The sequence below is a fragment of the Suillus subalutaceus genome (assembly GCF_016647625.1).
Source record: "Suillus subalutaceus strain FC151 chromosome Unknown DFJ58scaffold_138, whole genome shotgun sequence".
In the NCBI taxonomy this organism is placed as follows: domain Eukaryota; kingdom Fungi; phylum Basidiomycota; class Agaricomycetes; order Boletales; family Suillaceae; genus Suillus; species Suillus subalutaceus.
In genome coordinates, this window is record NW_024540387.1 from 1 (window position 1) to 14,779 (window position 14,779).

At 48.7% G+C, this 14,779-nt stretch overlaps 4 protein-coding genes across 4 annotated transcripts; all 4 read right to left on the bottom strand.

The window, feature by feature from the left end:
• Positions 1-2,137: 2,137 nt before the first annotated feature.
• On the bottom strand, positions 2,138-3,667 carry DFJ58DRAFT_94987 (uncharacterized protein). Its single transcript, XM_041395639.1, has 7 exons — positions 3,537-3,667; positions 3,322-3,486; positions 3,230-3,269; positions 3,150-3,179; positions 2,869-3,086; positions 2,623-2,819; positions 2,138-2,575 (listed from the first exon to the last, which is right to left on the bottom strand). Exons 1-7 carry the CDS (start codon positions 3,571-3,573, stop codon positions 2,288-2,290), a joined length of 975 nt encoding a protein of 324 aa, XP_041238894.1. The 5' UTR covers positions 3,574-3,667; the 3' UTR covers positions 2,138-2,287.
• Positions 3,668-5,098: 1,431 nt separating this feature from the next.
• On the bottom strand, positions 5,099-6,182 carry DFJ58DRAFT_95094 (uncharacterized protein). Its single transcript, XM_041395640.1, has 7 exons — positions 6,017-6,182; positions 5,652-5,959; positions 5,506-5,590; positions 5,378-5,413; positions 5,320-5,327; positions 5,194-5,262; positions 5,099-5,132 (listed from the first exon to the last, which is right to left on the bottom strand). The coding sequence occupies exons 2-6, from the start codon at positions 5,902-5,904 to the stop codon at positions 5,246-5,248; spliced, it is 399 nt and encodes a 132-aa protein (XP_041238895.1). The 5' UTR covers positions 5,905-5,959; positions 6,017-6,182; the 3' UTR covers positions 5,099-5,132; positions 5,194-5,245.
• A 180-nt stretch (positions 6,183-6,362) lies between these two features.
• Positions 6,363-8,438, bottom strand: DFJ58DRAFT_858501 (uncharacterized protein; the record flags this gene model as incomplete). The annotated part of the gene is made up of 8 exons (XM_041393969.1): positions 6,363-6,740; positions 6,804-6,930; positions 6,986-7,346; positions 7,401-7,704; positions 7,755-7,918; positions 8,058-8,211; positions 8,258-8,311; positions 8,376-8,438. 8 exons carry the CDS (start codon positions 8,436-8,438, stop codon positions 6,363-6,365), a joined length of 1,605 nt encoding a protein of 534 aa, XP_041238896.1.
• A 5,517-nt stretch (positions 8,439-13,955) lies between these two features.
• On the bottom strand, positions 13,956-14,777 carry DFJ58DRAFT_667328 (uncharacterized protein; the record flags this gene model as incomplete). The annotated part of the gene is made up of 1 exon (XM_041382613.1): positions 13,956-14,777. The coding sequence occupies one exon, from the start codon at positions 14,775-14,777 to the stop codon at positions 13,956-13,958; it is 822 nt and encodes a 273-aa protein (XP_041238897.1).
• Between the last annotated feature and the right edge of the window lie 2 nt (positions 14,778-14,779).

Genomic DNA, 14,779 nt, shown 5'->3' on the forward strand with positions numbered 1-14,779 from the left:
TACACTGAGCGCGTCAGGTGATGGTTCAATTCGTCAGTGGAAAATAGATGGAGAACCAGTGGGGAGGCCTTGGACTAGTGACGGAGGAGCGGTGGAATTAATAGCAATGTCTCCAGATGAATCGATGGTCGTGAGCAGAAGCGCAGATGGCAGGCTACGGTTGTGGAACATCGATAAGGGCAGCATAGTCGGTGACCCATGGGAGGGGCATAATTCTTTCGTTTGGTCCCTCAATTGGTCTCCCAATGCCCGGGAGATTGCAAGTGGATCACAAGATGGCACCATACGACGCTGGAACTCGGATACTGGCCGACAAATAGCATCACCTATAGAGACCGGCCATGGGATGGTTTGCACCCTCAAATACTCTCCATAAGGGGACAAAGTCGCGAGCAGTGGAGAGGACAAGTTGATCCGCGTGTGGTCAAAGGACGGCGAACCGCTCATGGTGAACTAGGGTCATGAAGGTGGGGTGACGTCGTTGTGTTGGTCCAATGACGGCGCACACATTTTCTCCGCGTCAGTTGATGGCACCATTCGAAAGTGGCAGTCGATTGATGGGAAGGAACTCGTTTTTTTCCAGGGACATGCCAATATCGTCGCCTCCCTCTGTATTTCCCCTAGTGAGAGCCATCTTGTTGGCGCAGTAAATCACTGCTCAGCTCGCATCTGGGACCTCAAGACCGATCAGTCAGTTGGAGACCTGCTCTTGCACGACGAAGTCTCGGCTGTTGTCATTTCCCCTGATGGAAGATACATTGCCAGTGCTGGAAAAGACGCCAAAGTCTACATATGGTGCATGGATACAGCTCTCAAACATACAGGCGATGATCATATAAGTGTGATTATGTGATATCAGCGTCTTTTTGAGCAAGTTCGCATTCAGAGTGCAGATGAGAGTAATGCAAAACCCGATGCGAAGCTCAATGCAAATTGTCTGTGTTTCTTTTTCTTGTGGCATCTGACTTCTTTACAAGGAACGTGCGGCTCGACCGAGACATGTACACCAAACAGTTGTGAGCCTCATCCTTTCCTCATTTCATCTCGTTAGATCTCAATCCACGTCTGGTCTCCGAGCAGCAGCCCAACAACAGAGGCTTGGCGAAATATGACAGTGCAGTTTTCCTTCCAGAGCTCGTCCAAGTCTGACATTGATATGCACAGGGCAAGGACTTCTGGGACGCTGATACCAACACCGCACCTCATCGCGCAGCTCCTCCTGCGAGCCCATCGTCTTCCCTTCATTGGCGCAGTTTTTTCGGTTCGCTGCGTTTCAGCACTCGATCTGCAGATGCGCCGCAATCGATACCGCTCCAGCCCCGGCGTTGGAATTTCAGCCCTTTTACTGTAGCAAGCTCTGTACGCACCGTTGATGTAGCTGCCGGTCGCAAGAAAAATGTGAGTGGCTTTCATCGCTCCTTTTTGATATAACGGAAATTCATTCATTTGCAGAGAATTGCCATTGCCCCTCCCACCGCAGCAGAATTGGCCGCGGCAGAAGCAGCTGCAGCCATGCAATATACGAATGGCAACGAGGCCGGCAGTTCGATGCAACCAGGTCAACCTCAGGCTGTACTGGGGACACAAGTGTCTCAAGGACGACCAACGGAAACGCAAGGTGCAGGTGGTGAGACGGGAGAGGTTTCTTATGAAGTAAGGTGCTGCGGATTGTTTTTTAGTTGTGATCGTCCTCCCTCCCATCAGTCATGAGATCATCTTGAAATTCTCTGTTGCTCGATAATTTTTGATCTTGCCTCGTCCGCCTTTGCGGACTGTTCCACACCCAACCAGAGCCGAAGCTAGAACAACACTGTTGTGCATCGTCCATGTATGCATGCTCATCACAGACCCGCCTTCAGACTGTGATCTGCTTCAATACACCAACATAGATAGATGGTACCACGATACATGTAATGGGGATGATGAACTATCTCTCATCCCCATTCGCATGTGCCGACCCTAGGGGAATTATCACTCACGTCATGGAACAAAAAACCGCACGCATGTACTACGTACGTACGGGACTACATACCGTTAAATGAGTGCGATGTCATTGTGAAGGCATTCATATAGCTGTTCAGGTTGGGTACAAGGATAAAATGAAGGGTCAGCAGAGTCTTGGAGTGGTTGTCGTGACAGCGTACTGAATTAGACGAGTCAAGCCACGTCACATTGCACCAGGAGAGTAATTATTATTATGGTTAGGCGTACCGTATGTAATTATGAGCAGTTTGGACCATCGACGAACATGTAGAGTACATCAATGGTAGACTACATCTCCCGTGCTCTAACACAACTCATTCGTCTGCTTTCCCTCCCTGTTGTTTACAGAAATTTCGTCGTCGTCGCCTGTCTTCAAAGAACGGGCACCAGACTCAGATAGATCCTCCAGCACGATCGGGATACTTTCAGCACTTGTAAAAGTCGTAGCCAGAGGGTCGCGAACGCGCTTCCTAGGCTGTGATCCAAAAGTTATGATGGGTATCGGAGTGGCTGGTGAATCTTCTTCTGCCTTTAAGTGGAAGATGAACGCGACAACGACGCTCAAGTTCGCGACGATCAGAGACATAGAAGCCTGAAGCGAGATCAGCAGCGCTCGAGGTCTAAACACTGACACCGCACCTCAACCACAGCAGCCATACCCTCCTTTGTCCCTCCACCAGAGAAGATGTAATAGGCATGGGTGAGACTAACGATTGTGGTGATCGCTGATGCAGAGAAGACAGCTAGTACCCGGACTTTTTGTCCCGTTGATAATCTGATTTTGTAAAGGAGGGAAAAAGGAGCTAAGATAAGAATAAAGTCCCCTAGAACGTCGGCTGAAATACATCAGAAGACCGATGTATCTGATGAACAATGAATCCTCACTGATTATCTGCGCTATCGCAACATCTCTGCCAAGATCGCATTGCGGACGTGGTTGTGTTTTCCAGCCGGACTCAGATTCACAAACCCACCACACTTGTGAAAAAAGTAGAGCCCATGCAATGCCGAAGATAATGACAGCGGACATGAGAGCCCTCCTAAAGATGGTTTTCGGGATTGTGAGTCGCACGATGGTAAACAGTATGGATAGCCTCGATGACCTATGTGTGTGCACGTCAGTTCCGTCATTTTGCCATGTCACTACTAGAGCGTCAGTGTCTTACCATACAATTGCGTAAAAGAATTGGGCAACCCTGATGTGGTATTTGTAACGTTTCTCAAAGCATAAGAAAAGAGAACACACATATAGTATAATGCTACCCTTGCGCCTTGAGGGTATCTTTCTGCGTTTCTTCAGTAAGATGTATGCGATATACACACTGCGGAGACACTCACCGTAGTCTTGCAGATACAAGCAATCGACGATTGATAGTATGAAGGTGAATATCATGCAGAGGGCCGCCCACGCATCGTCGATCCACAGACGTTTATGCCGCGCACGAATACACAAGCGAAAGGATGTGACGATGACAGCCACGATGCTGAGGACAATAGCTACGACTAAAAATAGTATTAACTCCAGCGACGCAACAAGTCAAGCAGCCACTCGCCTTCAATCTGAGCAAGAGTAGGACCTGAGGACGACATAATACGTTTTCTGAGGAAGATGGGCGAACAGCATATATAACCCAAAAAATAAAGGAAGATGCCGCATGATTGACGTATAGATCACTGGTGAGCTTGTTTCATCACATCATTTCGACCCACCACCTGATAGTACTAGTAGTTTCATTACCTCATCTGATGAAAAGGCCGATCAGCTAATGGAAGTCCCCTCAGGCTGGTCGAGCACTTTGTTCGATCAATGACTGCGATTTTGCAGAAGTTGTATGGCATTTTCGGACAGACCGCCCTTCAAGTTGATCTGGTCATCTGTCCAGCGGCAATGTATACGGCTACTTACCTCGACTAGTATTAGCCTTTCCAGAAGCGACATCGAACAGCGTCGAATGAGACTGGAGTAATCCCACGGAGTAATCCAAAGGCAGTCCAGCTCCGAGTAGGCAGGGTGACTGGTCTCAATAATGCTGTCCCTTGTTCTCACCTTCCCTTAGTCACTCCTACCGATTGCCGGAGCGTAAGTAGATGGCTAACTAAATAGAGTTGGCATTCTAGTCATTTATGCCTTTAGAACGCTAACCATGACCGGCACATGGACCTATATTTGACAGTAGTTGCACAATCGTGATTGTTAATACATTGAATCTAATTCCTAGACGTGCAAAATAGGTTGACTCCTTTTCGCGCAATACACTACCTTATAACTATACAACGGGAAGTCAGACGTTAAGCAATAGCGACTGAAATATGCAGAAGGTGATTAGCTAGCTAGTCACTGTATTTGACATCATATTTGACTTTAAACACAGCATTTGTGGCCGATCTACATAATGATTACATGCATATGCCGGGACTCTAAGTACTATGGTGTGCAAGCACACGAGTCACAAGGGAGGTACTCTACACATGTATCCTATAGCTCGGTAATATCCTGGCACCCAGTCTCTAGCTCAGCAGCTCATCCAACAGTAGCAGACGGGTGGCCATGACGAGTACTGCGAGCGTCTTGAAGTCCGACGAGAGTAAGATGTAGTTGTGATTTGGTACTATTGATTTCGTATGCAGGATTTGCAGGGCATGGATCGAGTGCGGTAGCAGGGGATCAAGTTCGACAATAGGATGCAGTTTGGCCATGGGATACAGTTAGCCATGGGATCCATTCAATCGAATTTCGGCCATCAAGTCGAGTTTCCTAATACTATGGGATCGCTCCCATACTGTCAAAGCCAAGTTCCCTAGACAGACGAGCTTAAAAATCGTGGACCAGGACTTGTCGAGAAAGGAAGTAGTGTTAATGAGTGAGCAGAGGTAAAGCAGGCGATTATGTAGGTACAGAGCACCGGGGTGCAAAGAATGTCCGATAGAGTCCGATAACAGGTAACGAGCTGTTTCTTGTGAATCACTAGAGGATATACTTGGTGAGTGGTGACTGAGGTCTTGACTCGCTCTGCCGACATGTACCTCATTTACTTTGAGATCCAGGAGCCGAAATGTTTCAGAATAGGAAGAATTGAATGATCAAAGTTAGGAATGGAGCAGGGTTGCAGGGTGAGAAGGCTGTGAGAGTGGCGGACAACAAAAACGACCTGGGAACCAAACCGCTTAGCTTTGCTTAGTAGAGGGGAATTCAGTTCTCGATGTACTTACCTGAAACCGAACTCACCTACCAAACCAGTATCTTGGAGTTTGACTCGGAATGTCAGTTCAGGACAATGACTTATATAACGACCGTATCAATTGACTTTGAATGAGAGCCGAATGCAGGACTCCTACTAGTAGACCTGAGAGACCAATTCATCAGTGCGGCTACTAAATTGAGTATAGTCCCAACCTTTCAATGCCATGGTAGAGAACGAGGGAAAAGAGGCTGAAGAGCGGTCACATAACAGTATGCATGATCAAACAGTACAACATTTGAGTCAGTGGTCTCTCGGCGCAGGAAATTGACAGGATATGCACAGACTGGCGATGCTACTAGTACATCTCGGTGGGTGAGGCCAGATGCTTGACTGCATCCGAGTCCTTGACGGAACACCGGTAGAAGCTAGAAATTTGATATGGGGTGATAATGGTTCATCGCAAAGAAAGTAAAAGACAAAACAGACCAAAAGCCCATAGTTTGATTTGTGTCTTAGAAGCGCGATGTAGAATACTTTGAACTTGATTAGTTGATCTCGGCTGACTCAAATCTGCAATGTTGTCAATAAAGATATCATCAGCAGGGTGTCTGTAAAGCGGCGCATGGAGCCTCTTTTGGTCAAGGTGGTGTCCGATGAACCGATGCTGCGACCGAGGACGAAGAGACCGTTGAGGGTCCCAACCTTGGTGTATTCGTTGGCTACTTGGGGGTGAAGACATTGCTATCGCGCAGGGGGAAGCAGACAGCGATACAGCTGTCGATGTTGAGGATGAGCTAGGGGGTGTTGGTTTTGGTTTTGGTTTTGGTCTTGTGAGAAATGGGGGGACGTACGGTATCGTTCTTGCTTGTGGTTACTTCTCAAAGGCAAGCGCGCAGTCAAGAAGTAAGCGGCTTGAAAAGTTCTTCCTCATGCATTCCTTGACGAGCTCGACACGGAGATCGGAGTTGTTCACCGTTTTGATCTTGTGGCCGATACCAGAGACAGTTGTGCCCGTCAGTCAGTCTCGAGTTTACAACGGATTCCAAAAGAACCGGACGAAAAAAGAGAAATACTCACCGAGCTTATTTGCCTTCCTAGAATTGTCCACAAACTCCCTGGATGTCAACCCCATATCCCTGGCCCCACTAAACATACTCGCAGCCTCATCAAGCGCCCCATCGAACCGACTTCCAATGGTCAACGAACTAGCGCCCATTTATAATGCATGGGAATCACAGGCAGCTCGACTTCTTTAGTGGGGATGATAACGCCCTGCGCGACAAGGGCCTCGTGTGTGCTTTTCAGAACAGCAGGGACCTCCTCGAAGGTAGCGGGCACGATGAAGCCTACCTCGTATGTAGCCCTGTTCTTAGCAGCAGCAGTCCCGCTATCACTGTGGGCCATACTCCCTGCGTGTCTGAACTGCACCTCGGTGGTGAACATGCTTGCGCAGGTCCTGATCGCCCATGCAACAATGGGTTTCTTGATCTTGCCAGATTTGACAGCTTCGATGACATGGTATTCTTCGACACCGCCGACTTGACCAGAGGACGAGCATTTTTCATCCGAAGTCAGCTTCGTAGCGGAGGTGGTCGATCAAGGTTGAGCCAGGGTAACGGTCACCGTCAATGGCGATACCTTTGTAGGTGCCGTTTGTGACGAGGCTGTGAATGTTGTTGAGTTCGTTGGACATTCCTCCGGATTGGAGATGTAACTGATGCTGCCGGGGCGGTAGAGCTTGAAGGCGACGATGTTGTCCATCACGCTGTAGGTGAAGATGTCCAGGTCAGCGCGAGTCAAGCACAGAGGAGCAAACGTACCCTCCAGAATTGCCGATCCTGAAGCAACCAGGTTTGATCTCACCAACAGTAGCAGGGACGATAATAAACACGCCCTTCTCCTTTGCCTTCCACAGAATCTCCCTTGCCTGGCGTTCTGGCACACTCTCGGCGATCAATGCAATGGTCTTGATACTCTCATAGCCCAAACATTCCATTGTACTGCTATACACACTTCTGCTGGACGCAAAGTTGATGACTAGATCGACGTCGGGGTGCTTCTCGACAGCTTCTTCAAGAGAGGTGTATACAGGGAGAAGAGTGTCGCGTGTGCCCCAGTAGAATTTCTGGATGTGTGTCCACCAAAGGGGTAAATCATAGCTGCCAAACTCGGACGGGCGCGCTTACAACTGCAATTGAAGTCCGAACATTCCCTGGATGGCACGTGGTCGGAGACCATAGATGAAGCTTCGGGTGTCTTCGTTGAAGGGCCTGTATGTGGGCCTGGAGCCCTTGGTACCGTCGGCAGGAATCGAAGCGGACGACAACATCGTTGGGCCGTCTGCATGGATGGTTCCCACATTGCTGGCCCCGGGCTCGGGAGCTGCGGGTGAGATCTTGGGGATGCCGGGTGCGACAGCGGGGATGCTTGTGAGTGCTGTCGAGCTTGTTGTGGATTTGAGGCCGAGGGCAATGGGCATGATTTTCGGTGATATGGGTATCGGGGCCGAAGACACGGATGGGGATGCCGAGGGGTTCGTCTGTGTTTGTGTTAGTGTATGCGCGTTTATAGATACTTGGTGGGACGAACCAAGTAGACGGATGGCTTTAAGACCTGCTTGCCAGTTGGGACCGCTATGACGGACATAGATCTTGGCATTGTGTGCACTGAGTTGAGGTTGTAGGATGTAAATGCCTGGATAATGCCCTTGAAGGTTGGAACTGCATTGGTGAAGTTTGCGATACCAGGAGGATCTTGCCATCAGGGCGGGGAGGTGGGCGCGTGAGTAGGTCGACTGTATGTACATTAGGGATATGTAATTGAAGATTTGAGATACGTACGGATCGTCTTTGCGTATTCGACTCTCTGACCCTCGCTTGGTGCACTATTCACCATATTTGGCGAGTTCATGTGCGAAACCGGCTGCTGCGATGGTATCGTTGTAGATGATGGACGCTGCGACCATTGTCCAGACGCGACCGGTGGGGTTGAGGACGGTGAGCTTGAGAGAAGCACAAGTTGAAGGATCAAGGTTATTGAATGTATGCTATGTAAAATGAGTACGACACAATGATCATGGACAGAATACGCACCTTCTTTCTTTGAGAGATCTCTACCGAATGGACATTTACCGGTACCTTTGAGCCCTAATTAATGGTAGATGCAGCTGGAGCGACCTCGTAAACTTTCAAGTCTTGTGCGACAGCCCACTTTGGGCCGCAGATGCTCTCGGCAGTCTGATCGAGCTTTACAGTCAGTGGATGGAGTCGTCATCAAGGACAACCAAAGGATTGATCTCGAGGTGACTAAAGTGGAGATCTACGTACATAGATGGAGTCTAACGGGGAGGACTTCTTTCTTGTGCACTGGGGTTATCTGGAGATATCGATCAGCGCGGCTTAGGAAAGGACCGAGGACGGGAGTCAACATGACGTGATATAATTAGAAATGCAGTCGGTTATTTTACAATTGACCGGTGTGCTGTTCACAGTATCTTGACGCTCGCGTAATGTACAGCAATCGATAGAACTGCCCCGACGTTCGAAAGCACTGCCGGCGAAACGCAGTGCAAAAGCACGCCTTGCAAATACAGCATGCACAACTAACTACTTATCTAGCAGTCTCTTCGTCACTTCCGCCTTCTCTCCTCGCCCTCGACAATTCAGTCTCCATACTACTGAGCTCTGTCAACGCGTCTGTAAAGACTGCGGTAATTAAAAACTTTCTTCGCCAGCGTTATGGCCGAGTCAAGCACATCAGCACAACAGAGAGAAGGAAAACGAGGAGTGACGTTGAACTCACCGGTAGTTAGCACACCTCGCCGGACGAAGGAGAAGGATCCACCACGCTATGGTGCACAATATCGCCAGGATGCACTATGGGAAGGTGAGTAACTGCATTTTGATGCCTACTGACCGACTCAACAAGAAGCAGGCGGAAATGAAGCGCTTCCTCCTCAATGGTGGCAGTATGAGTCGTTGAATGGTGAAATATTATATCAAGATAATGCACTCGTAATGGTTTCATGGAACCTACCTTTACCAGGGGTGCGACTAGGTGAGACTGAAGAATGTGCCACTAGACACGAGGAACTCATGGTGAAACATAGATCATACCCGACAACTCGTTCCCGGATGCGAATGGCACATCTCACCACTCGGTCGGTCCTACTTCGTCAATCACAATACCAGGACCACATCGTGGAAGAAACCAACGCCTGAACGTCCACCAGGGAGCTTGGCGCCGGAGTGTGTAATCGAGGCTCATTCCAAAATCATTTGGAATCTTGCCTGCTTGGGCACCAGTTGCAATATACTGAGCGCAGTCAAGCGATGGTTCAATTCGTCAGTGGACAAGAGATGGAGAACCAGTGGGGAGGCCTTGGAATAGTGACGGGTAGAGCCGTGTAGCCTCAATGGCAATGTCTCCAGATGAATCAATGGCTGTGAGCGGAAGCTCAGATGGCAGGCTACGGCTATGGAACATCAGGAAGGGCAGCGTGGTTGGTGACCCGTGGGAGGGGCATGACGGTCCAGTGACGTGCATTGATTGGTCTCCCAATGCCCAGGAGATAGCAAGTGGATCGCAAGACGGCACCATACGACGCTGGAACCCGGATACTGGCCGACAAATAACACCACCCATAGAGACTGGCCAAGGGAGCGTTTGGGCTGTCAGATACTCTCCACAAGGGGACAAATTCACGAGCGGTGGGGAGGACAAGGTGATCTGTGTGTGGTCAAAGGACGGCGAGCTGCTTATGGAGATCAAGGGCCATGACAGCAATGTGATGTCATTGTGTTGGTCCAAGGATGGCGCACACATTTTCTCCGCGTCACTCGATGGCACCATCCGAAAATGGCGGTCGATTGATGGGAAGGAGCTCGTTGTTTTTCACGGTCATGCCAATTCCGTCGACTCCCTCTGTCTTTCCCCTGATGAAAGCCATCTTGTTAGCGCATCAATGGACTGCTCAGTTCGCATCTGGGGACCTCAAGACCAATCAGCCAGTCGGAAACCCGCTCTTGCACGACGACTGAAGTTTTAGCTGTTGTCATTTCCCCTGATGGAAAATATATCGTCAGTGGTGGATTGGACGCAAAGATATATGTATGGAGCCTGGATGCAGCGCTCAAACATACAGGCGATGATCGTGTGAGTATGTTATTATTCGTTGCCAGTGTCTTTTCTAAGTGGGCTTGGTGATCGTTCAGAGTGCCAAATGCTAGCAATGCAAAACCCGATTGCGAAGCTCAAGGTAAGTCGTCTGCTACTTCGCTTTTCGCGTGTATCTCACTACTTGAACAGGGACGTCCAGTTCGATCAAGAGATACCGTGCGCCATTCAGTTGTGAACACCTTAATCATTTGCTTTATTCCTTCGTTAGATCTTGCACGCTAGTCAGGTCTCCAGGCAGCAGCCAAACAACAGACTCGGAGGCTTGTCGAAATATGTCAGTATAATCTCTTGTTTATTTGCTCTTGAAACTCTAACATTTCTATAGGGCAATGACTTCTGGGACGCTGGTACGAACCCCATGTCTCATACCGAAGCTCCTCCTGCGAGCCCATCATTTGGCCTTCGTTGGCGCAATTTGCTGGGTTCACTGCGTTTCAGCACTCAACCTCTAAACGCGCCACAGTCAATACCGCTCGAGTCCCGACGGTGGAATCTTAACTTGTTTTCAGGAGGAAGTTCTATACGCACCGTCGATGTAGCTCTTGCTCAGGATGAAGATGTGAGTGCTCGACACTGCCTGTATTCGGCCCTCTTAACAAATTTACAGAGATATGGCATTACCCCTGAGACTGACGCCGAAGCGGCCGCAGCTATGCAACGTACAAACAGCAACCAGGCTGGCAGTTCAACGCAACCAGGTCAATCTCAGGTTGTGTCGGGGACACAAGTGTCTCAAGGGCAACCAACAGGAACACAAGGCTCGAGTGGAACGGGAGAGGTTTCCTATGAAGTTAGGTGTTGCGGATTGTTTTTTAGTTGTGGTCGTCCCAGTTCGCATCAGTCATGAGGTTATCTACTAAACTAGTTGCTTTGATGTTTTTCTCCTGCAGTTGTAGGCTTTACAGACTTCGTACCCAGGTATACACCTCGTGAGCATTTCATTTTACTTGTCCTTGTAGATGAATGTCATACAGCTTCCCAAGTTTACAATATCATTACCGTTTTCAAATGAGTGGGGAATCTTTGAAGCTCGGGTGTCATCGAGAACACGAAGACGAAAGGTAGTTCTACAGCAGACTTCATTAACATACTAGTCTCCTGTAGACATAGTCAGACGAAAGAACTTTAGGACGGACGTTAGCATTCACACTAATTTGTACAGACACGTGTAGAATTGGTCGGGGATCTTACATTTGACCGACGCGCTATTCACGCCATCTTCATATCGTAACGCTCGCTGATGCAATTTCATATAATGCACAGCAATCTATAGAACTGCCCCGATATGCGGTTGAAGCAGGTGCCTGCAAATACAGCATGCACAGCTGACTATCTAGCAGGTCTCTTCGCTACTTCCACTGTTTCTCCTCGCCCTCGACCGACAACAATTCACTTTCCGTACTACCGAGCTCTATCAACGTGTCTGTAAAGCTACTGACATCTCAAAACTTTCTTCATCGGCGTCATGGCTGAGTCAAGCACATCAGCACAACGGAGAGATGGAGAACGAGGAGTGACGTTGAACTCACCGGTGATTAGCGCACCTCGTCGGACGAAGGAGAAGGATCCGCCACGCTATGGTGCACAATATCGCCAGGATGCACTTTGGGAAGGTGAGTAAACTAAATTTGGATGCCTACTGACTTACTCAACAAGAAGTAGGCGGGAATGAAGCGCTTCCTCCTCAATGGGCATCAGTATAAGTTGCTTGGATGGTAGAACTACTATATCAAGATGATCACACTCGTAATGGCTTCGTGGAACCGACCTTTACCAGGAGTGCGACTAGGTGAGCGAACTTGAAGAATGTGCCACTAGCACGAGGAACTCATGGTGAAATATAGATATTCCCGGACAGCTCGTTCCCGGATGCGAATGGCACATCTCACCACTTGGTCAATCATACTTCGTCAATCACAATATCGGGACACAATCGTGGAAGAAACCAACGCCTGAACATCCACCAGGGAGCTTGGTGCCGGAGTGTGTCATCGAGGCTCATTCCAAAATCATTTGGAGCCTTGCCTGCATGGGCACCAGTTGCAATATACTGAGCGCGTCACGCGATGGTTCAATGTGTCAGTGGACAAGAGACGGAGAGCCAGTGGGGAGGCCTTGGAATGATGACGGGGTAGAGGTAGCCTCGATAGCAATCTCTCCAGACGAATCAATGGTCATGAGCGGAAGCGCAGATGGCAGGTTACGGCTATGGAACATCAGGAAGAGCAGCATGGTCGGTGACCCATGGGAGGGGCATGGCGGTCCGGTGAGGTGCATTGATTGGTCTCCCAATGCCCAGGAGATAGCAAGTGGATCGGAAGACGGCACCATACACGCTGGAACCCAGGATACTGGCCGACAAATAACACCACCCATAGCAGACTGGCCAAGGGAGGGTTTGGGCTGTCAGATACTCTCCACAAGGGGACAGATTCACGAGCGGTGGGGAGGACAAGGTGATCTGTGTGTGGTCAAAGGACGGCGATCTGCTTATGGAGATCAAGGGCCATGACAGCGAGGTGATGTCATTGTGTTGGTCCAAGGATGGCGCACACATTTTCTCCGCGTCAGGCGATTGCACCATCCGAAAAGTGGTGGTCGATTCGATGGGAAGGAGCTCGTTGTTTTTCAGGGTCATGCCGAATTCCGTCAACTCTCCCTCTGTCTTTCCCTGATGAAAGCCATCTTGTTAGCAGCAGCGAGGGACTACTCAGTTCGCATCTGGGACCTCAAGACCGATCAAGCCTGTCGGAAGACCCACTCTTGCACGATGATGAAGTCAAGGCTGTTGTCATTTCCCCTGATGGAAAACATATTGTCAGTGGTGGATTGGATGGAAAGATACATGTATGGAGCCTGGATGCAGCACTCAAACATGCGGGCGATGATCATGTGAGTGTGTTTATTCATTGTCAGTGTCTTTTCTAAGTGGGGTTTGGTTACCGTTCAGAGTGCAAATGATAGTAATGCAAAACCCGATGCAAAGCTCAAGGTAAGTCAGCCGTGTTTCTCTTTCTTATGATATCTTATTTCTTTACCAGGGACGTCCAGTTCGACCGAGAGATACCGTGCGCCATTCAATTGTGAACACCTTGATCATTTGCTTATTCGCTCGTTAGATCTTGCACGCAAGGTTTGGGATGTTTGGTCCAGAACTCCCAATTTTTAGTGAGTCATGTAGCGCTCGGTATGTAAAGATCTGAAATTTTTTTGATAGGTCTTTGTTCTTTCTGCTTGTCCATATGGTGCCGTCCGTTTCTAGGCTATTTGATATGCTCTCAATGGCGTGTCGGGCTCGGTCGAGGAGGCCAAGCATCGAGTGTTTGTATTCGGCATCTGATGTCGATATTATTTGTTTATATGCGGATGCTTGTGTTAACTTGGTTAGTTTCGCGCCTTTAAGGTTGAAGTTTGGTGGGATGATGTGTCTAGTTGGTTGAGTGTATCTTTCCTGGCTCCTTATCCAGCGAGTTTATCTGCTTCTTCATTTCCTTTAATGCCATTATGTCCTTTTATCCATCTGAAGGTCGTCGTTGCTGATCTTTTTCTCAGGTGGTATGCAGTGGCTTTGAAGATTTCGCTATTTTTTACGTTTATCCAGCCTCGGTCTTCTCATTCTTTAAGGTGGCATGTCAGGCCTTCTATTGCATATTGTGAGTCGGTTATGATTGTTACTGGGGTTAGTGGGTTGATGTCCTGTAGTCCTATTAGGATGGCCGCTATTTCCCCTGCTTGGTTAGATTGCGTTTTCCCGGGGATTCTTATGGATTTGTTATTTGGGTGGTTCTCTCTGATCCATATTCCACTTCCACATCTTGCGTTTTCTTTTCCGTTATTGATGCAGGAGCCGTCTGTGTATATTTCAGTTGGTGGTGTCTGTATGCCCCTCCCTTGTCTCAGTCTTTGAAGGTGGTGAGCTGGTATTTGTTGGGTTTTGTTGCTGTCGCTAAAGATCCTAAAACATTCTGCTAGGTCCGTTTTTTCGGTGACTGATGGGTCGAATATTATATCTCCTCTGCGTTGGGTCAGGGCCCTTGAGTTTTTTTCTCGTCGGTGGTGTGTTAGTGTGAGGTCGTCACTTGGCGGGGTGTTGAGAGGGCTGAATATTGGGGTGAGTTTTGTTAGTATTGATGACGCTGCTAGCATGCATTTTTGTGGGTTTTTGCACCCTGCTAATCGATCGTCTATGCATAGGGTGCAGGTACAGTTACCTTTTGCTTGGTGATGTTTTTCGTTAAGTGGTCTACCGTTTAGTTTCATGAGGTCCTTTACTGATCTTATTCCGTGGTTGTGTTGCAGGCATGAGTCTCTCAGTTTTTTGTATGTTTTTGGCGGTGCACCAAGATGCAGCCATGCTGGGAGTTGTTTTTTGAGTGGTTGTGATAATTTTACCGGTGCGAAGCTCATGTTATATAATTTTGCTGTTTTTAACATGG